The following is a 21912-nucleotide window of genomic DNA, read 5'->3' as shown; positions in this document are numbered from 1 at the left end:
ATAGTATAGAGTGAAATGGGTTGCAGAAATTAATGTGACTGAAAACTGTCAAATGCTACTTGAGAGAGTGGCTAGAATGCCTGACAACAATGCTGAAGACACAGGTGCAAGTCCCCACTCTGACATGGAAGATTGCTGGGTGACTTTAGACCAGTCACACATACCCAGCCTAACCTATCTCACAGAATTGATGTGAGGAAAAAATGGAGAAGAAGAGATCAATGTAAACCACTTTGGTTTCCCATTGGGGAGAAAGACAGGGCATAAATGAAGTATATAAATAAAAATCCTTGTGGTGAAGCTTAAAGACTGGTAAAGAGATGTATGAGTCACAGACAGAAACAGGGACTTAGTAGATGGGGTTAAAATTAAGTTCAAATGTTTCCGTGTTAATACAATAGAGGTCTTCTAGCTACTAAAAATAAAGTGCTGGCCCTTAATTGTGCACCCCTCTTACAAAATCAAGTATTATAAATATTTGTGAAGTTTTTAAAAATTAAATTTAAAAAAATGGAAACCAAGAACATGGAATCTTGTGCACAAACATTTCAGATTTTCATAATAAAACATTTTAGCAAAACTACCTTTGATTCCTAAATTATAAAGAGATTAGAAATCTTTTAAGGTTAAGCCTGAACAAAATCAGCTCAGATAAGGTTTCATGACAGACCACTGATTGCAAAATTTAACTATAATTTGCAGTGATGTTCAAATCAACAATGCCATGCCATAGAGCAAGGGTGGTTCTGCCATGCCATAGAGCAAGGGTGGTCAAAATGCAGCTTGGGAGACACATGTGGCTCTTTCACACATACTGTGCAGCTCTCAAAGCCCAACCACCCAATCATCGGCTTGGAGAAGGCATTTGTCTCTTTAAAACACTTCTCCAAGCCAAGCCAGCTGGTGGACTGGAGAATGCTTGTAAAGTTAAAGTTGTTTTATTGCCACCATTCCCTCCCCCATTGTCTGCCGGCCTGCTCTCAAACATCTGATGTTCATGTCTTGCAGCTCTCAAACATCTGACATTTATTTTTTGTGGCTCTTACGTTAAGCAAATTTGGCAACCCCACCATAGACACTAGAATGCTGAGTGGATGGAAATGGAACACACACAATTGATTCTCAGTGTTTTGCACTGAGTGTCACATGTATGACTATCTGCCCACAGGACAAAAGTCTTGGGTGTGTGCTCGATGCAAGGAGCTCCTGGTCCTCAGGGAACGGGTTCGTGCCCTTGAGGCCGAGGTGACTGCCCTGGAGAAGCAGAGACAGTCAGTTAGGCAATTGGGGAAGACTCTCGGGGGCGTATTAGATGAGCCCCACTCTGAATGTGGCAGCCCCGTTGCTGCCAGAGAGCGTGAGGGTCAAGAGGGAACAGGGCACCTTGCTGAGGACAAGGGGAATGCGCCCTCAGAAGGGACCTCTTCTTCGGTTGGTGAGCAGGTATCCTTTCGCGCCAAGGAACCATCCCTGGGCAGGGGGAGAAGGGGGGTCTTGGTAGTTGGTGATTCGATCCTTAGGCAAGTAGATAGCTGGGTGGCAAAACCGCGTATTGACCGTATGGTGACTTGCCTGCCTGGTGCGAAGGTAACGGACATTACACGTGTAGTAGATAGGCTGATAGACAGTGCTGGGGAGGAGCCTGTGGTCGTGGTGCATGTTGGCACCAACGATGTGGGGAAATGCAGTCGTGAGGTCCTGGAGGAGAAATTTAGGCTGCTAGGTGGGAGACTTAAGGCTAGGACCTCCAAGGTGGCCTTCTCGGAAGTGCTACCTGTTCCACGTGCAGGGCAGGAGAGACAGGCACAAATTAGAAGTCTCAATGTGTGGATGAGACGATGGTGTAAGGAGGAAGGGTTTAAGTTTGTTAGGCACTGGGATGCTTTCTGGAACAAGCGGGAGCTGTACAAAAGAGACGGTCTCCACTTGTCTCCGGATGGAACCAGGCTGCTGGCGCTTAAAATCAAAAAGGTGGCAGAGCAGTTTTTAAACTAAATCTCGGGGGAAAGCCGACAGGAGATGGAATGTCTCTGGTTCGGGAGGACTCATCTCAAAGAGATGAAGGGTTGGCTTCTATTTTTCTACCGAGTAATGGATCAGAGTTGTCCACTGTGATGGTGACAAACAGTATGGACTGTCTGCCAGAGTCTCGAGGCGGCAGGACAGAGGTGGTGGGCCTAGCTTGCCTGGGAAATTATAAATGTTTGTATGCAAATGCTAGAAGTGTCCGAAGTAAAATTGGTGAATTGGAATGTTTAGTGTTGGGAGAAAACATAGACATTGTGGGAATTTCAGAAACTTGGTGGAATGAGGAGAATCAGTGGGACACGGTGATTCCTGGATATAAGTTATATCGGAAGGATAGGGAGGGAAGGGTTGGAGGTGGGGTGGCTCTGTATGTCAGAGAGGATATACAGTCCAGTAAGACTGAGGTCAGAGAATTAGATTCCCTTTTAGAAATGCTTTGGGTTGAAATAGAGGGCCCAAAAGGAAATTTAACTATGGGAGTTTGTTATCGCCCACCAAATCAAAAGAGAGAGGACGATTATAATATGATGGAAGGATTAAAGATAGCGGCTAAACGTAAAAACTGTGTCGTAATAGGTGATTTTAACTACCCGCAGATTGATTGGGTCAATATGTGTTCTGGTCAAGAGAAAGAGATTGAGTTTCTTGATGCTCTCAATGACTGTGCTATGGAGCAGATGGTCTCAGAACCTACTAGAGGTGGGGCGATCCTGGATCTGGTCCTAAGTAATGCCCAAGACTTGGTGAGAGACGTAAAAGTGATTGCGCCGCTTGGGAACAGTGACCATAATGTTATTGATTTCACCGTTTGTATAAATAGGGAGTTGCCCAAAAAGACTGCCACAACCACATTTAACTTTAAAAGGGGTAAATTCTCTGAGATGAGGAGGCATGTGAGGAGGAAACTGAAAGGAAAGGTAAATACGGTCAAAACCCTTGGGGAAGCTTGGAGACTATTTAAAACTATAATCCTAGAAGCTCAGGTAAAATACATACCACAAGTTAGGAAAGGCACAAACAGGTATAAGAAGAGGCCAGCGTGGTTAACAAACAAAGTAATGGAAGCTGTAAAAGGTAAGAAGGACTCCTTTAAGCGGTGGAAAACCAGTCCAAGTGAGATTAATAAAAGGGAACACAGGCAGTGGCAAATCAAATGCAAGACTGTGATCAGGCAGGCAAAAAGGGACTATGAGGAGCATATTGCAAAAAACATAAAGACCAACAATAAAAATTTCTTCAAATATATTAGAAGTAGGAAACCAGCCAGGGAAGCAGTGGGGCCCTTGGATGACCATGGGGTAAAAGGATTACTGAAGGAGGATGGGGAAATGGCTGAGAAGCTGAATGCATTTTTTGCCTCCGTCTTCACCGTGGAAGATGAGAAGTGTTTGCCCGCCCCAGAACCACTAATATTGGAAGGGGTGTTGAAAGACCTGAGTCAGATTGAGGTGACAAAAGAGGAGGTCCTACAACTAATAGACAAATTAAAAATTAATAAGTCACCGGGTCCAGATGGCATACATCCGAGAGTTCTGAAAGAACTCAAAGTTGAACTTGTGGATCTTCTAACAAAAATCTGTAATCTTTCATTGAAATCTGCCTCTGTTCCTGAGGACTGGAAGGTAGCAAATGTCACCCCCATCTTTAAAAAGGGTTCCAGAGGGGATCCAGGAAATTACAGGCCAGTCAGTCTGACTTCAATACCGGGAAAGTTGGTAGAAACCATTATCAAGGACAGAATGAGTAGGCACATTGATGAACACGGGTTATTGAGGAAGACTCAGCATGGGTTCTGTAAGGGAAGATCTTGCCTCACTAGCCTGTTACATTTCTTTGAGGGGGTAAACAAACTTGTGGACAAAGGAGACCCGATAGATGTTGTTTACCTTGACTTCCAGAAAGCTTTTGATAAAGTTCCTCATCAAAGACTCCTTAGAAAGCTTGAGAGTCATGGAGTAAAAGGACAGGTCCTCTTGTGGATCAAAAACTGGCTGAGTAATAGGAAGCAGAGAGTGAGTATAAATGGGCAGTCTTCGCAGTGGAGGACGGTAAGCAGTGGGGTGCCGCAGGGCTCGGTACTGGGTCCCATGCTCTTTAACTTGTTCATAAATGATTTAGAGTTGGGAGTGAGCAGTGAAGTGGCCAAATTTGCGGATGACACTAAATTGTTCAGGGTGGTGAGAACCAGAGAGGATTGTGAGGAACTCCAAAGGGATCTGTTGAGGGTGGGTGAGTGGGCGTCAACGTGGCAGATGCGGTTCAATGTGGCCAAGTGCAAAGTAATGCACATTGGGGCCAAGAATCCCAGCTACAAATACAAGTTGATGGGGTGTGAACTGGCAGAGACTGACCAAGAGAGAGATCTTGGGGTCGTGGTAGATAATTCACTGAAAATGTCAAGACAGTGTGCGTTTGCAATAAAAAAGGCCAATGCCATGCTGGGAATTATTAGGAAGGGAATTGAAAACAAATCAGCCAGTATCATAATGCCCCTGTATAAATCGATGGTGCGGTCTCATTTGGAGTACTGTGTGCAGTTCTGGTCGCCGCACCTCAAAAAGGATATTATAGCATTGGAGAAAGTTCAGAAAAGGGCAACTAGAATGATTAAAGGGCTGGAACACCTTCCCTATGAAGAAAGGTTGAAACGCTTAGGGCTCTTTAGCTTGGAGAAACGTCGACTGAGGGGTGACATGATAGAGGTTTACAAGATAATGCATGGGATGGAGAATGTAGAGAAAGAAGTACTTTTCTCCCTTTCTCACAATACGAGAACTCGTGGGCATTCGATGAAATTGCTGAGCAGACAGGTTAAAACGGATAAAAGGAAGTACTTCACCCAAAGGGTGATTAACATGTGGAATTCACTGCCACAGGAGGTGGTGGCGGCCACAAGCATGGCCACCTTCAAGAGGGGGTTAGATAAAAATATGGAGCAGAGGTCCATCAGTGGCTATTAGCCACAGTGTGTATGTGTGTGTGTGTGTGTGTATGTGTGTGTGTGTATATATATATATATATATATATATATATATATATATATATATATATATATATATTTGGCCGCTGTGTGACACAGAATGTTGGACTGGATGGGCCATTGGCCTGATCTAACATGGCTTCTCTTATGTTCTCAGTGGTGGTTCTTCCAGTATGTTTTCCCCCTTTTCTCTCTGATCCAAACTGCCCACAAGCCCAGGTCTCTCCACTAAGTCCCCTTCTGTATCTCAGATCTCAATGCATTTGCCAACAGATAATAAAACAGTGACAACTAAAAAGTTTAAAAGCATAAATTTAGCCAATTAACAATGGAGAGCAATTCATTCAGATATACAAGTTGTAACTTTACCAGCCAAACACTTCACAGTATTCCAACTCAACTTTCACAGTTCTGTATAAAATATGCAAGAGCACATACCTTCTCTCTCAGGAAAACTCTTATTTGCTGAAACGCAAAGCTGAATACAGCAACTAGGGGTGTACAATTTTTTATAAACATGTATTTTTGGGCCTGGACCTATTAGACCTGGGGAGGGGGCGGGAAATGAGATTCCTGAAAAATCCCAGATCCAAATATTGGCACAGTATTCAGATCTGGGATTTTTCAGAAATCCCAAACTTTCTTGGGTCCTATAGACCTGAGAAGAATTTTTTTTTTCAAAAAAGCCATTCCAATTCTGGGGCTGACTTGGCTTGAGAGCCAGTTTGGTGTAGTGGTTAAAAGCGGCGGACTCTAATCTGGAGAATCAGGTTTGATTACATGCTCCACATGAACCAGCTGGGTGACCTTGGATCAGTCAAAGTTCTCTCAGAGCTCTCTCAGCCCCATCTCCCTTACAGGGTGTCTATTGTGGGGAGAGGAAGGGAAGGTGATTGTAAATCATTCCAAGACTCCAAGTGAAGGGCAGGGTATATATGTGACTCTTCTTTTCCTCCTGCAACCTGGTTTAAACTGGGCTGCAAGAAAGGCCACTGCAAAGCTGAGCTGCTGGAGAGCAATCTGCTCCCTGCAGCCCAGCAGATCCTCGGACTGGCTTCTCCTGCAGCCCAGTAAGCTGAACTGGAAGAGAGCTCTCAGCTCCCCACCAGCCCAGCTGATCCTGGACTGACTCCTCCTGCAGCCACCAGGTTGCAAAAGAAACCAATCCCAAACTGAGCCACCAACACAGCTGATCTTCAGGCTGTCTTTTGCAGGCCCTTTGAACTTTAAAGGGACTGCAGTAGAAGCCCAACATCTGGGAAGTGGTAGGAATCTGCTCCTGCCTAAGCTGTTTTTGGATCTACCAAGTAATTCCCTGATATATCCAGGATTTTTTGGGAATTTCCGTGCCCCCCCCCCCACTTTTCCTGAGAAAACCCAGATACATTTGGGATACCAAAATATTTCTGAAAAATACCTTATTGGTATTTTGGGGGCATATTTTCAGCTCAGGTAAATCCGAATACACACTCCAACAGCAACATTCTACAGAATTGATCCAGTGCAGAGATTATTCAAACCTGACATAGCAAAGGAATTTCAGGCATCTGCGTATTTCTCCACTTCAGATGAAAGTACCTAAGTACAAGAATGACAGTCCTTGGCTGGGCATAAAATGGGAGGTTTTTGCAGACTAACAGATGAGTGACTGGATCAACACTAACTGCTCTATTAATATAACTGTTCTATTAATAAAAACTGGGTTAAGGGATCAATTGAGTGAATTATCAATAGTTACCAATACACTTTTTTTTTTGCTGTAGATAACACACAGTTAATGCAAGGAAATTTTAAAATATCATTTTAGGGTTGGTACAAAACAGAAATCTTCCCCAAATAAGCTATTGGGTTACTTGAGCATATTAGTTAGGCAATGTGTAGACAATCCTCATTTTTGTTAGCAAAAACCTGTTAGGAAAATTCTGTCTTCAGAATCAAGAAAAGCAGGTACACATAACAATCATCATTTTATTCATCATTTTCATGAGTGTATTTTTTTAAAACATTGGATTTTCTGTTGCAAGTTGATTTGGGGTTTAGTGTGGGGGTGGAGGATGATAAAACAGCATACTAATTCTAGATAATTTATGTCAAAGCTTCAGAAAGAATTCGCCGCAAGGAGTACTAAATATTTTACATCAACTGTTTAATAACCTCCTAGAAGTAAATTGACTTTTGAAAACACAGAACAATGTCTTTGGTGTGATTCAATCATCTACTGCATTTATTACTAGTTATGTCACCCCTCCAATTCCATGTGTATTCTTCGGGAGGAATGTGAAGGTATCTTCTCCCTATAGCAAGACAGGAATTTTAAAGGAGGAAGGTTATTTGAGGTATTAATGGGATTTTGTGCAGAGGCTGCTGATGTGGTGTGTTTCCCCCCACCCACCACAGTATCCTGGCTGTGCAATGTGTTGTCAAAAGCTGCCCCCCCCACCGCGAAGGCCCAGTTCCATCCCCAAGGGACAGCCCCTGCCTGTGTTGTGCAAGGTAAAGCATTTCTCAACAAAGGCCAAATCTCTCCCTCCATAGCACAAAATCCTCACTTGGCAATTCAGCATGGTAGTGAGCCCTCCCCTCCCCCCTGGGCTGACACAGGCATTAATCATTCCAGCAGTTGTCGTATACCTTGGTAGAGGTTGGGTCAGTGAGGACTTGTTGGGATGTGTTGGGAGAGCCCTTCTGGAGGTGTTGCATGCTACTGAGGGGTCGGGAGAGGGCTTTTGTGGCGGCAGCTCTGAGGCCATGTCGGAGATCGATGTACAGGATCCAGGCTGTGAACACAGGTTTGGAAGGGCAGGGGAGGGTGATTGGTGCTGTCTGAACTTGGGAGGTAGTTCAGGGTAAGCGGCAGCCTGGAGGGCTGTTGTGTGGGCCTTGCAGGGGGAGTCAGAGTGGTGTTGGCGGCGGAGGCCCTAATGACATTGTGAAGTGCGCGGCAGAGCAGCAAGGCCCTGTGTGAAGTCTGCTACGGGTGTTTGTGTGTGTGAGAGAGGGGCTGGGTGCTGTTGTCAGCCACCTGTGTGGGCCTTTTAGGGGTTGGCTGAAGTACTTGCTGAACTGGACACCATTTGTGAGGGTGCAGTAGCTGCTCTGAAGGCTTAAGGCCATTGGTGTGGGGGGAGGCTGTGCTCTGTTGTTGGCTGGAAGTGCCAAGTAGGCAATGGTGGCCTGGAGGCAGTTCGGGAGGAGGCAGGACAGCAGGAGCCATTTGTGAAGGGGTTCTGAGGGAGAGTAGCCACCAAAGTGTCTGAGATGTGTGCCTGTCAGAGGCAAGAGTGTATGTGAAGGTTTTGGAGGTTGTTTCTAATGTTCCAGGGCTGCTGTGGGTGGGAGACAGGGGAGTGAGCCAATAGGTGTGCAGAGTGACAGGTGATAGGCCAATAGTTGTTGGGAGCACAGGTTTCAACCAATGGGAGAGCTCTATTTTGCCAATATTATTAAGGATGATCTGGAACTAGGAGTGAGTAGTGTAGTGGGCAAGTTTGCAGGTGACACCAAATGATTCAGGGTAGTGAGAGCCAAGCCTGACTGTGTAGAGTTCCAAGAGGATGTCCACAGATTGGGTGACTGGGTGACAATGTGGCAAATGAGGTCAATAGTGGATAGCTCAATGAAAGCATCAACCCAGTTTGCTGAAGCAATGAAAAAGGCAAACTTTCTTTGAGGGATTATTAGAAAAGGGACTAGGAATAAAATGACCAATATTGTATTGCCTCTGTATATGGTGTGGCCTCATTTGGAATCCTGGGTACAGGTCTGGTCACAATATCTCAAAAAAGGACATTGCAGAGATGGAAAAAGTACAGAGGAGGGCAACCAAGATGATTAGGAGACTGCAGCACCTTCCCTATGAGGAAAGGCTGAAGAGTCTGGGACTTTTCAGTTTAGAAAAGAGATGACTAAGGGAGGACATGATAGAGGTTTATAAAATTATTCAAGGTGTGAAGAGAGTTGACAAAAAGAATTTTTTCTCCCTCCCAATGAAAGATAGGCAGTAAATTCAGGACAGACAAAAGAAAATACTATTTTATCTAAAGACCGATTAAAATGTGGAATTCACTGCCAGAGGATGTAGTAATGGCCACAGGAAGAAACAGCTTTAAAAGGGGATTAGAGAGATTCATGGAGGCTACTACCCATGGTGACTGAGGGGAACCTCCACATTCAGTGGCACTAATGCTCTGAATCTCCTCCACTTCTATGCCCTGCTGCTGGCCATCTAGATAAACTGTTTGGTCACTGTGTAAGATGAGATGCTGGACTAGATGGAGCATTGGCCTGATCTCACAGGGCAATTCTTATGCCCTTATGACAGAGCAGAGGCATACTGACAGACCATGAGTTCCAATCAACTAAAACCATCCCTAAAGATGATGATGATATTGGATTTATATCCCACCCTATACTCTGAATCTCAGGGTCTCAAAACGGTCACAACCTCCTTTACCTTCCTCCCCTCCACAACAGATACCCCATCAGGTAGGTGGGGCTGAGAGAGCTCTTACAGCAGCTGCCCTTTCAAGGACAACTCTTACGAGAGCTATGGCTGACCCAAGGCCATTCTAGCAGCTGTGAGTGGAGGAGTGGGGAATCAAACCCAGTTCTTCCAGATAGGAGCCCGCACACCAGAAAAGAGCTATACCTGCCAGGACATTAGCATAGCCATTCTTTAAATCTAAGATAACACAAGTTAGCAATTCTATGCTAACAAATGACTTATATTAACCTAAAACTAAAACCACAGAGAGAAGCAATTTCATTTCTCAGTGCTCTTTTTCCTAACAATGCAACAGCCACCATTCCCTCATTTCCATCCCAGCACACAGGAAGAAAGACTACAAAAAACAAATAAACAAAGGTCATAACTGCTATGCTTCTTGCTCCCAGACACTTTAAATGGACAATGAGGATCACATTTGAATCCTAGAGGCTATTTATTAGTGTCAGGTGGAGTGATGCTGTAGGAGCAGATTATGTTGAACATCATGCCATGCTTGCAAGGCATGAAGCAAAGCTTCTACCATTATGAGAAGACTCAAGAGAGATATTTCCTAAAGCAGCAATATCAAGTTAAATGAAGCACCTGATATTGTAGAAGGTACACCTGAGGGCAAATGAATGTTAGTGGTAAACGAACATTGGGCAGGACAATATTCATTTCAAGATGTCCAAGGGGAAATTTAAAAATCTAGCCCAAGAAATGGCACCCACCTTTATTTAGCCACAGCGTATTGATGGAACTCTCTGTCTGGGCAGTAATGCTCTGTATCAGGGGTGGCTAACGGTAGCTCTCCAGAAGTTTTCTGCCTACAACTCCCATCAGCCCCAGCCATCATGGCCAATGGCTGGGGCTGATGGGAGTTGTAGGCAAAAAACATCTGGAAAGCTACCGTTGGCCACCCCTGCTCTCTATTCTTGGTGCTTGGCGGAGGGGGGGGAGCAGTAGGAGGGCTTCTAGTGTCCTCCTGACCCCACTGGTCCTGATGGCACCTGGGTTTTTTGGCCACTGTGTGACACAAGAGTGTTGGACTGGATGAGCCATTGGCCTGATTCAACATGGCTTCTCTTACGTTCTTATGTTGATGGAGAAGAGGCTCAAATGGCACAAGATGACTATCATCTGTAGCTACATGAACCTCTGCAACCTGGTTGGAAGTGATGGGTGCATCACTTTCAAGATGTTCAGGGAAGTGGCCTGAGCTATTAATCAACTGCTCTTTGATTATATAATCAAGGCAGGTGATTCAATGTTTCCATGATACAATCCCGCCTTTATATCCTTGCTATATGTAGAATGAGAAAATTGCACCAGACCACCCAACTGAATTCTACAAGCAACTACAGCTGCATGGTTCTCCAAAACTTCTGACTTCAAGAACAAGCCTAAGATGAAGCAAGTTCTCCTCTGGCAGACTGACACTATGAAGCAACTTGCAATTTATCAGGTATATGCCCTTCAATCATGAGTCATGTGTGCCCACAGGATATCTCCAAGGATCTTTAGCTATACTATTTCAGAATGCCAATGAACATCTGGGTGGATTAAGGCAAGGAAGAAGTTTTTGTATACTTTCCTTGATCATCATTGCAAATTTAAAGATAGTCGGCAGCTTTCTTCAGATGAAAAAAGTTATGTGGCTGGAGGAGACATTAATCATGGGAACTGCAAACTGAGGAAAAGTGGAAGCAAAATAACCAATGACTTGGTTTCCAAAACAGTTGGGCATAGAGTGGAAGGTAAAATAGTACTGAAAGGTAATCTGCAAATTCACATGATAAAATTATCCATTAGTTGCTGCCTTCTTTACTGCACAAGTCACACACACACCCCTTTGCACAGGTATTCTGTATTTGCAGAATACAGTGTTTTAAAAAAACACAAAAATAAAAGGAAACAGAAACATGCCTTGTTTCCCTTCCACTAATTAACAACATGGGGGAATGGAGGTTACATGGGAATGGCCATAATAACAGTAATTGCAAGTATAGGTAGTGGAAATAACGAAGAACCTTGTGGCACCTTACAGACTAACATAGGCTTTCATCAGACAGAACCCACTTTACCACATACCAAGTGAGGTCTTGCTGAAAAAAGTTTATCCCTTGTTCACTGTACCTTGTTCTCCCCTGCACTTGCTTGACATCTCTATATTGGACAACATACATGAAAAGGGTTGAACAGACATGGAGCCTGACACTGCATATTTTTAATTCCCATGAAACAGTAGGTAAGGGGAGTGAGGACAGGAAAAGCAGAGACAGAACAGAATCCATTTTAAGGATGCAGCTACATGCATAAATCCTTATTTAAACTTTAGATCTAAAATGCATGTACCAGGCAGGCATGCTAGAAAAATAGGATATCCCAATATAATCTCCCAAAGTAAACAGGTTCTACAAAATTGGAATAAATTCAATAGCCCTCAATGTCTTCTGTGGCTGAGCAGTGTTGAAAAATGAAAGAAATCATCAAGTCCAAATGTCCATCCTTGCCTTTTAGATCTAAGTGATCTTGTGTAATTTTAACAGCTGCTTAGGATTTCATCATAGGAAAACATAAGGCAAATAAATGATCATTATAATACATTTGGAAATGGGAGTGTAACAGTATGCCAAGTAGACTCCATTTTTCTCAAGTTAAAAAAGGAAATAACAGCTGAAAAATAATTGTGAAGTTAAACATTTGTGTATTGTTAAAAATGTCTGTATAATAAAAGTCACATAAAATAGGAAACTGAATGACAGTTAACTTTCAAAATGCTGATTTTGTATTATAAAATATTTAAGTAGATGCTACCAGAACTACGGTTTGTATTACAGGACTAATTTACAGGTACCATAGTGTGATTTTTCCTGATAATACCATTTTTATAACATTGAAAAATAAATCAGAGCTGAAACAGTACATCATTTAGCAAACAGATGTGGATCAGACTGCACTGTTTTGGAAAACCTGCGAACACTTGCTACAAGTACTCTGTCAATTTGAGGGGATAAAAGTATAAATGGGAATTAAATTATTCTGAACAAGTGAACTATTCTATGAAGCTCTACTGCAATATGTTTTCTTTACTTTTAATTATAATACACATCTGCCAACACTGCATAATGGTTTAAATTTAAAATATAGTAACTTACATAATAAAAGCTTATGTTCTTGCATCAGTATTTTACCATAGTAAAGTAAGAATAGGAAAATATATTGCACACCTGAGTGGAGTTAGATAGTTGTTTTTTCCACGGCTCCTCTGCGCTGCTGGTCAGGTTTGTGCGGTTATGAGGTAGAGTGAGTGCGTTTCGCTGCAGGTAAGGCACGTTTCCATTACTTCCACTTCCTGTTATGTGATTATTGCCTATCAAAATAGTGTCTGTACTACCCAGCGTTCTTGCTGTGCTGCAGGGAACAGCGCCTGCTGGAAAGGGTCCATTAGCCATTGGCTGCCCTGGGCAGGTTGGACGGATTCCATGCTGTGTGATGTTAGGCACTCTGGTTAGAGCAACCTGAGGCTGCTGACCAGAGACAGAGTTTGTAGGCAGTGATGAGTCAGCTGTTGGCCCATTAGCAATTCCAGTAGATCGTACCTGTGCAACTCCAGTTTGCCTCATCTAATAAAAAGTAAAATATAAGGATATTAGCCAAATGATACGTTTGATCATGGTTCTGAATTTATGGGTCTATTTGCATTTTGCTACTCTCCATTAAAATATCAAGATAATAATTTGGGGGGAGGGGGGAGTATGTTTCCTGAATGTGTATGTTAAATCCAGAACTGACTGAATCTTTGCTAGAGGTTAAAAAGGAACAATTGTCCTGTGAATATATCATATTATGGGCTGCTTCATCCATTATAAGGTCATAAACTCAAGCCACTTATAAATAACATTCTTCTGCAAATTCCAACTTTTGTTTAAAAAATACACAAACATTAACAGGTAAGTATTGGTGCACTGTGTATATTTTTCAGTCCAAAGATGAATTTTCTTCCTCTAAGTACAATAAATTACACTTCTAATACACAAAACCTGGATACTTCTAATACATGCTATGGACAGGACATGCATTTTGAGCCAAAGGTTTTCTCTGCCTTGTCTTTTCTTTTCTGAGCAGAAACCTAGAGAGGTGCATATATATTTTCAAAATAAACACAACTTCTCCTAATGTTGCAAATCACTTTGGGGGACCTTTCTATTTCCCTTCCCCTGTTTGAATTGTTCAGGCAGTCCACAGAATTTATAAAAGTATCCCAGTTTGTTCCCACTTTTATTTACAAGGTAAGAACAGAGAATTATTTTATTTCAAACTGAAATGTGATTTGCAATTGATTTCTACTAAGTAGCTCTTCCCAATCTAGTGGCCAGGGAGTATTCCATTTGATCATATGTACACTTACTCAGAAGTAAGTCCCACTGGGATTAATTGGGCTGACTTCCATGTAACTGTGCACAAGCCTGCAGCTTTGAACAAAAGAAACTAGAACGATCCTTGTACCTGGAAATGCCAGTGCATGCATGCCTTCATTTTTATTTTAAAAAATACTGCAGACTGGAATGTAAGCTAAGCAATGCATTGTCCCTTGGAACCATCCAATGCACAGTATTCATAATAACATTAAATGCTTTGCAGCATGTACATTTTGTTGAGCAAACAAAAACACTAATTGGCCCAGAGTTATGGATCTGCCAATATTCTTAACATTTTGTGACGGAAATCTCCTTAAACAAAATCAAGATGGGTAGTTGTGTTGGTCTTTCTGAAGCAGTAGAAAAAGGAGTTCAGTAGCGCCAACTTTGCTCTCATGTAGAAACACTAACACTGAACCCAGGAATATCAGCCACACCATCTCAGGTTCCTCCTACTCCTGCTCATCCTCTCATGTGATTTATGCCATCATGTGTCAGCAATGCCCTTCCACTGTCTACACTGGACAAAAGGTCAATCTCTTCAACAAAGAATTAATGGCATAAGTCTGACATCAAAACCACAACATTCAAGAACCAGTGGGGGAACATTTTAACCTTCCAGGACATTCAGTTGCTGACCTAAAAGTAGCAGTTATCTTACAAAGGAATTTCACAATGAGATTAGAGAGAACTGCAACTGATAATGAAGCTCAGCTCAAGACAGTGCATCCACCTGGACTGAATCAATACTTAGATTTCCTGTCTCATTCCCGATGCTGATTTCTCCACACCTACTACCTCTTTGCATATCACACCTTTTATCATTTATCTGCTAATGTCATTTGGCATCCAAAATCACTCCACTTTCCAATATATAGGACAGATGGACTCACATTCTAGTATATTCTGTCCTCTTATTAACAAGGTTAGCGTAAGATCTGATTAGTCTTGGAAATATCTTATTACCTGTAGCAACGTGGAATGATTAGACTACTAAGCCCAGTCACATTCTGTGGATCTGTATATATTACATCTAGTTCAACAATGTTCTGATGAATCACTGCAGAATATTGTCTCATCATAGATAATTTCAAAGAAGTAATAAGTCTGTCATTAGTAGTTTTCAATTGCTGAATTTATAAACTTTCCTATAGAGCAAAAGGACACCTGGAAATTTACTAAATGTTAGCATTATGACATTCTTGACAACAATTAACGTAGTCATCAGTATTCATGTTTTGTGTTTAGAACTGTAAACCTTGAAATTTAAAATTATAGCCAGCCACTTTAAAGGTAACAGTAAACTACTGAGAAACAAATGAACCAATGGAATACTTGCTATCACATACCACACACTTCTTTCTCCCCTGCATGCAGCATACTTTTGTAGCAAACTATAGTTGAGTCTTTGAATTGCCAAGCTATGGTTTGCCCTTTCCCCTGCAAACCGGGAAAGCCCAAAACACAGTTTGGTAGGTCATCTAACACTAAACTGTGGTTTGCTATAAAGAGGGTTATGTCCAGTGACATGAAAGAGGGGGGTGAAATAGGGCAAGAACATGACGATCCCCAAAACTGACAGACATAATGGTAGCCATGCTTTGGAATCAAGCCGCTGTAACACAAGGAGTTAAGAAGAAAGGACACTCTGAAACTCTCCTGTGTAAATATAAACAGTTATTTTATTGTTGGCTATTATTTGGAAAAAGAAAAGCCCAATTAAATAAGGCATGTACAAACTGAAATAAATATATTTATACTGGCACCTGCTGGTGTTGCTGCATCAAGACAAACTGACTCTCCAGCTGTTCCAGCATAAGTTTCTGTGCTGGATTTAAATTATTTCTATTTGCACGGAGCTGTTCCAAGTGCTGGAAAAGAAATACAAATATGTTTCTTAAACTTCAAGCACAAGTTCAGATTTCCTTATAACAATTTACAAGATCAAATTTATCTTCTGAAATTATTATCTACACTTCCTTAAAACAAGTTACAGCAGAAATGCATTTGAGCTACTCAATTTAAGAAACTGGATTACAATCAGTCATCATACAGATAAACTGGAATTTGTTCAGTGCAGGCTTGAAGTTTTAATTGTTGAACTCAAGAGCTTCCCGCTCCTTGTGTGGAATGCTAAGAGTGAAGACTTCAGTCTTTCCTGTAGGTAACTTTAATTCTAAATCACAGTTGAATCTTGGTTTAGATTGCAGTTGTTCCAGGAAAAAAAAAGCTTCAATTTAAGTGGAGACAAACTAAAGGGGTGAATGAACATGTGTGGATTCAATTAAGCAGAGTTCTGCCCAACATGAGCAATGCAAGACTTATCTGCGACATTTTTATAGGGCTCAAAAAATCTTCCAGCTGCAATGATGCAGGAATGGCACCTATAGTTAACAAATGCTGACAGAGAAGCCTTTGGAAAATTTATGTTATCTTATACAGAACCACCATATCATAAGCATAGGAGAAAATGTTGAAGTTAGATGGGCTGGATCCAGTGCAAAATTTCTGCTTGTGATGAAGCTCTTGCACAAGCAGAATGAAAAAAAGGAAGGAGGGAGGGGAAGGAAAGGGAAGGGAAGGGAAGGAAAGGAAAGAAAAAAGAGAGAGAGTAGTATTTTCATGCATTAAGATAAGATAAGATAAATTTATTTTTATATCCTGCCCTCCCCCGCCAATGGCGGGCTCAGGGCGGCTCACAGACACGGAACACCGTGATATAAATAAAATACAATATAAAACAAACAATTTTAAAATACAATTCAGTTACAAATTCAATCACATAGTTAATTAGATGGATAAAACGGTGCTATAAAGTGCAATAGATCGCAATCATGTACAGGATGGCGGGATGGCTACAGATCCGTTTAACCAGGTTCTGTCCCAAAGGCAAGCTGAAACAGAGAGGTTTTGCAAGCCCTGCGGAACTGGTTCAGGTCCTGCAGGGCTCGCACCATCTCTGGAAGTTGATTCCACCATCGAGGGGCCATTGCTGAAAAGGCTTGCTCCCTGGTTGTCTTCAGTCTAGCCTCTCTTGGCCCAGGGATTTTTAAGAGGTTTTGGGAGCTAGATCTCAGTGCTCTCTGGGGAACATATGGGGAGAGGCGGTCCCTGAGGTAGGCAGGTCCTCGGCCATATAGGGCTTTAAAGGTGATAACCAGCACCTTATAGCGAACACGGTACACAACCGGCAGCCAGTGCAGATCCCGCAGCCCAGGCTGCATGTGTTCCCACCGAGGTAGTCCCAGCAGCAGCCTGGCCGCCGCATTCTGCACTACCTGAAGTTTCTGTGTTCGGCATAAGGGCAGCCCCATGTAGAGGGCATTGCAGTAGTCTAGTCTCGAGGTGACCGTTGCGTGGATCACAGTTGCTAGGTCGCTGCGTTCCAAGAAGGGAGCCAACTGCCTCGCCCTCTTGAGGTGGAAGAAGGCGGATCTGGCCGTGGCAGCTATCTGGGCCTCCATTGATAAAGAGGATTCCAGTAGCACTCCCAGGCTCTTGACCCTGCGCACTGGTATCAGTAAACAATACAGATTTACAGAAAATATTATATATGAAAAAGGCATGGAAGAAGGCAGAAGAAAGATGCTATCATCCAATAATTTTAGTAAGATACATTTTGTAAGCTGATTTTTAAAAATAGATTTACCTGTAATTTTTGTGGTGTCAAGCACCAAGAATGTACTTGTTGCTGTACTGGAGGATGTGACACTGTATGACCAGTGCTCCAGGCATCTAAAGTGTTCTAAGGAAAGATAAAAATTAAAAACATTAATATCAACATAATATCAATAAGCAATAATTAAAGTTTGCTAAAAATGAAGAATGTTTTCTCTCAAATGAAAAATAACAAATTGCTAAATAATTCAATTGTAGTTAGTGCAACAGCAGGAGAAAAAAGTAAAAGATAATAAGTTGTGATGAAGAACTAAAAAAACCAAATGGTGAATTTAAGTTCATCTATCAAAACTCATTTTAGCACTTGCAATAATATTAATGTGATGATTAAGTATTTTAAATATAAGCAAAAGTGGAAGACAAAATGGTATGATTTTTTCCCTAGTTTCTGGTTTGCTATAGGTACTATGATGTCCAGCTAGTTTAATCCAATCACTGTTGTGCATGTTTAAAATTTAACTGTCAATAAAACAGCTGGCTGAAAAGTGGATTAATGCATCTGGATGCCAAGGGATTAGGTTCTTGTAACTGACTGGGACTTTATATGAGAATATGTACCTTTGTTGGACTAGATGTTCTTTTCCTCTTGGCTGGACTTGACAGGTCATCTACATGGCTAGAAGGAATCATGTGTAGTGGCAATTGCTGTGAAATAGGTGTTTGACTGAGGCCTAGTACAGGTTCAGTATTTTGATGCTGAGGTTTACAAGCCTAGGAATCAAAGGAGGAAGAAAAAATATGGTTCTATACATTTTTAAAAAAAACTTATTCTATATATCTTTTACCAACTGTACATTTTAAAAAAGACTGTGTAGCTATTCTGAAGTAACTTACTAAAATCAATTTCCACAGCATCACCAAATGAGCAGTGTGTACCTTTCATGGGGCTGTTTTTAAAATAAAAACTGCTGCAATTTCTATGTAGGGTGAAATCTTTCTGAAAATCATGAAAACCCACAAAGGTTCTAAATTGGTAACCCCATATTTCTTCCAAATAACAGGGAGTCTAAACCTCCTTTTGCTAATTATTTTGTTACCAGTGAAAAACTAGCTCTGTGCTACAGCAAAATACTCTTGACTACTACAGATTGATTTAAAAGAACCCTTAAAAAGCTGGGCGCTTGCAGAATATAACCCAACTTCTCACCTGCTGTGCTGTGTTCATGGCACCCTGCCTGGAGGTAAGCTCTGCGGGGATTGGTAGGCTCCATGCCTCCTCAATACTAGGAAGTAATTTAGTTTTATTCTGTAGACTACCTTGTGGAAGGTTACACAACTGAGCCTAGGAAAAATTATGTAAAAAGTAAATTTAACACAAGCCTAATTTAGTAAGATCAATCCATGAAATCTTCCTAAATTCTGCACTCTACTGTGTCTTAGAAAGAATAAATTTTAAATCCGGGGTTTCAGAGAGGAGCTAAGGATAAAAGAGGGTAACCAGAATATAAACCTTTGTGAGAATCAGAACAAAGCTGAGCTCTGGTTTCAGAGATCTCATTCAAGCTCTGGTTCTGAAAGAGCAAACAAGAGTGAAAAGGTAGTGTGTGTATTCTCTCTCTAAATGCTATGATAAATTAAAATGCAGACAACACAAAGTATGCGTAATTTATGTCAAAGTATAAAAGTAAAATATTACTTAAGAACAGAGACCCAGCTAAAATGAGAAACAAAATGAAGCTGCAAGCTATGATATGTTTGCAATGTAGATGGAAACAGATTATACACATCATGAAAAATTACATGTTAACTGTGGTGTCTTTATTTCCTCCTTTTCCTTGCCCCATGATAATGTTAAAGATTCCCCTATTCTTAGGCCAAAGTTTGTACCTGTAAATACTTTATCCGTGCTGCAAGTGCAGAGGTATTACTACAATTTTTGCTTCTGGTTGCATTTAAGTAGCATTTAATGGCATCCTGAGACTGGTTGCAGGACTCATAGAGGGTGCCAAGGTCCATCCAAGCTGCAGCATGGCCATGGTCCAACTGCACAGCACAGATATAAGCCTGTAATGCATCCATAGGCTGATTCTGTTGCTGGTACAGCACACTGAAGACAAAGATGAATACTTTCAGTTCTGCAAGGCAGTATCTCATTCAGTGCAACAATATTACAACAACCCTTCTCTATATAATGATAAATGCAAATCCCACCATTCCAACAAATATTCTATTTGTAACTTGATCTTAAACCTGCTAGGAAAAATCCAAAGTGTAACTGATATGCAACCTCAGTGAACTACATCTCGAAAACGTGTAAATCCCATAAGAGGCCTCTTTAATTGGAGGTTGTACAACAATACTTGAGAGCTTCAGCCTAGTAGCCAATGTTTGTTTATTTGCAACATCTATATGCCACCTCTCCAGAGACTTGCTTGAAGTTATATATACATACATTAATTTGGATCTGCAGCACAAAGATGTGAAATTTATGTAAATGTTGAATGCATGAAGGGAAATGTAACTTAGCATAGAAAATTGTACAACTTGACATATTCATAAAATTTAAAAGTATAAATGCCTTTGTTTACCACAAGCAAAATTACAAATATTACCAATTCACTGTTGAGAATTATTCATAAAATTGTCACACTATACATTTTGAGTGAGCAAAATCTTCTCTTAAAAAGCATTTAACAGATTCCAAAAGAAAAACAACATTTTATATAAGTTTTCCAAATGCTTTCTAAACAGCCTTTGGAGAGAGGAAAAAAAGTATGCAGACAAACTTTTTGTGAATACTTATTTTTCTGGGCCTTCAAGCTTGTAATCTAGCATCAATAAAATAACTGAAAATTGAGAACTTTATAGTACAGTAAAAGTGCAAATGAATGCAAAATGTGCCTAGCTCCAATATACTGGGTTATACCCAAGGTATACTCACAGGTCTCCTTCCTTTCATAGAAGGAGTATTTTGCAAAGGAAAGATTCCATTCATTAATTGAAGGATCCAACCCATTACATTTTAAAGAAAAAGTATCTCATACTACTCTTACCCTATAGAACACCATGTGTCAGCACTTGCTTCTGATTTATCAATAGACTGCCTATAAGATATAAAGGCATCCTGAACTTTCCCAATACTTGAATAGCACCTAAGAGAAGAGAAAGTTATCGTTAACACAGTAATTGAGGACAATTTGACAATGGGCTTATTTTTAACATCAGTGAATCAAGAAAAAACTATCACTCCTCAAAAAAACTACTAAATGAAATGCAAAATGATGCATCTACAAAAAAAGTGGAGTGATTTTTTCATATATCATGAAAAACAGAAGTGGTAAGCGATTATTGTTAGCATTAACCAAGTCTATCTCTTAGCTTTCAGCAATACATAGTATTGAAAAAATCTAAGCAGAAAAGTGTAGGGATTTTATATATTTTTTTGAAACTCAAATGTTGTATCTCAGCTTTTGAAGTTCAAAGTCTAACAGAAAAAAACTTCAACATGAACTGCATTAAAACAAAGATTTAAAGAAAATTTAACATTTTGAGATACAGAATAGTTTACTTTTTCACAATCATTATATCCTCTACTCTAAATGTAAAGATGGCTGCCTCAATAACAAAGACTATACTGTAGCTAATCTAAAGATTTAGAATTAAGCAAAAGGAAATAGCCTATATCTAGGGTTACCTGACAATATTCTAAGATGATTTTTGCTATGATAAAATTAACACTGCGTAAATGGCTTTTATCCCAGGGGATTCTTTCACAATAAAACAAACATTAAGTTTCTCAGCTTTAAAAACAACTGGTCTCCAGACTACAGAGATCAGTTCCCCTGGGGAAAATGGCTGCTTTGGAGGGTAGACTCTAACCCACTGAGGCCAGTCCTCCCCCAGGCTCCACTCCCAAAATCTCCAAGAATTTCCCAACCCAGAATGGGCAACCCTAATAAGTCACACTATTTTTTTTTAATTGCTGAGGTAGATAGTATTTTAGCAGACATCATAAAACTCAAACAGAAGACAAAGATGATGAATCTCAAAAGAGCCCTGCACAACTCATGATCTATCATGGTAACCATGTGCTGTGGCCAGCCCAAGCAACCACTAACTCTACTTTTGTAGCTCCCAGCTGGAAACCAAAAAAACAAAAGAGACATCAAGCTCTACATCCCTCCAGCATCATGTTTCATGCCAAATACACACAAAATGAGTGGATTAATGGATAAGATGATTCTTGAGGCTGAATTCTGAAGACTTAAGGAACATGAGGTAGGAATAAGGTGGCAGAATGCCATGTACAGTTTCAGAATGCAGGTGGAACGCCATATTTTGGAATGCTCTCCTCTATTCCTTCCAAACAGAGAGTTAGC

At 41.0% G+C, this 21912-nt stretch overlaps 1 protein-coding gene across 4 annotated transcripts in view; it reads right to left on the bottom strand.

Moving 5' to 3' along the window:
- Positions 1-21912, bottom strand: part of KDM6A (lysine demethylase 6A) — a 317940-nt gene that overhangs the window by 81889 nt on the left and 214139 nt on the right. The window contains exons 11-17 of one of the 4 annotated variants that reach the window (XM_060234177.1): positions 20587-20685; positions 19421-19640; positions 18741-18875; positions 18152-18304; positions 17565-17660; positions 15682-15786; positions 12725-13120 (exon numbers count right to left, since the gene is read on the bottom strand). In XM_060234177.1, the coding sequence (XP_060090160.1) occupies positions 12725-13120; positions 15682-15786; positions 17565-17660; positions 18152-18304; positions 18741-18875; positions 19421-19640; positions 20587-20685 (1204 nt within the window). Of the gene's footprint in view, positions 1-12724; positions 13121-15675; positions 15787-17564; positions 17661-18151; positions 18305-18740; positions 18876-19420; positions 19641-20586; positions 20686-21912 lie in introns of all 4 variants that reach the window. The other 3 variants (XM_060234176.1, XM_060234178.1, XM_060234179.1) reach the window with 3 other exon arrangements.

The sequence above is a fragment of the Heteronotia binoei genome, chromosome 3 (assembly GCF_032191835.1).
Source record: "Heteronotia binoei isolate CCM8104 ecotype False Entrance Well chromosome 3, APGP_CSIRO_Hbin_v1, whole genome shotgun sequence".
Taxonomy (NCBI): domain Eukaryota; kingdom Metazoa; phylum Chordata; class Lepidosauria; order Squamata; family Gekkonidae; genus Heteronotia; species Heteronotia binoei.
Note: the sequence above shows the minus strand (reverse complement) of the source record. Positions and strands in the feature narration are given on the sequence as shown.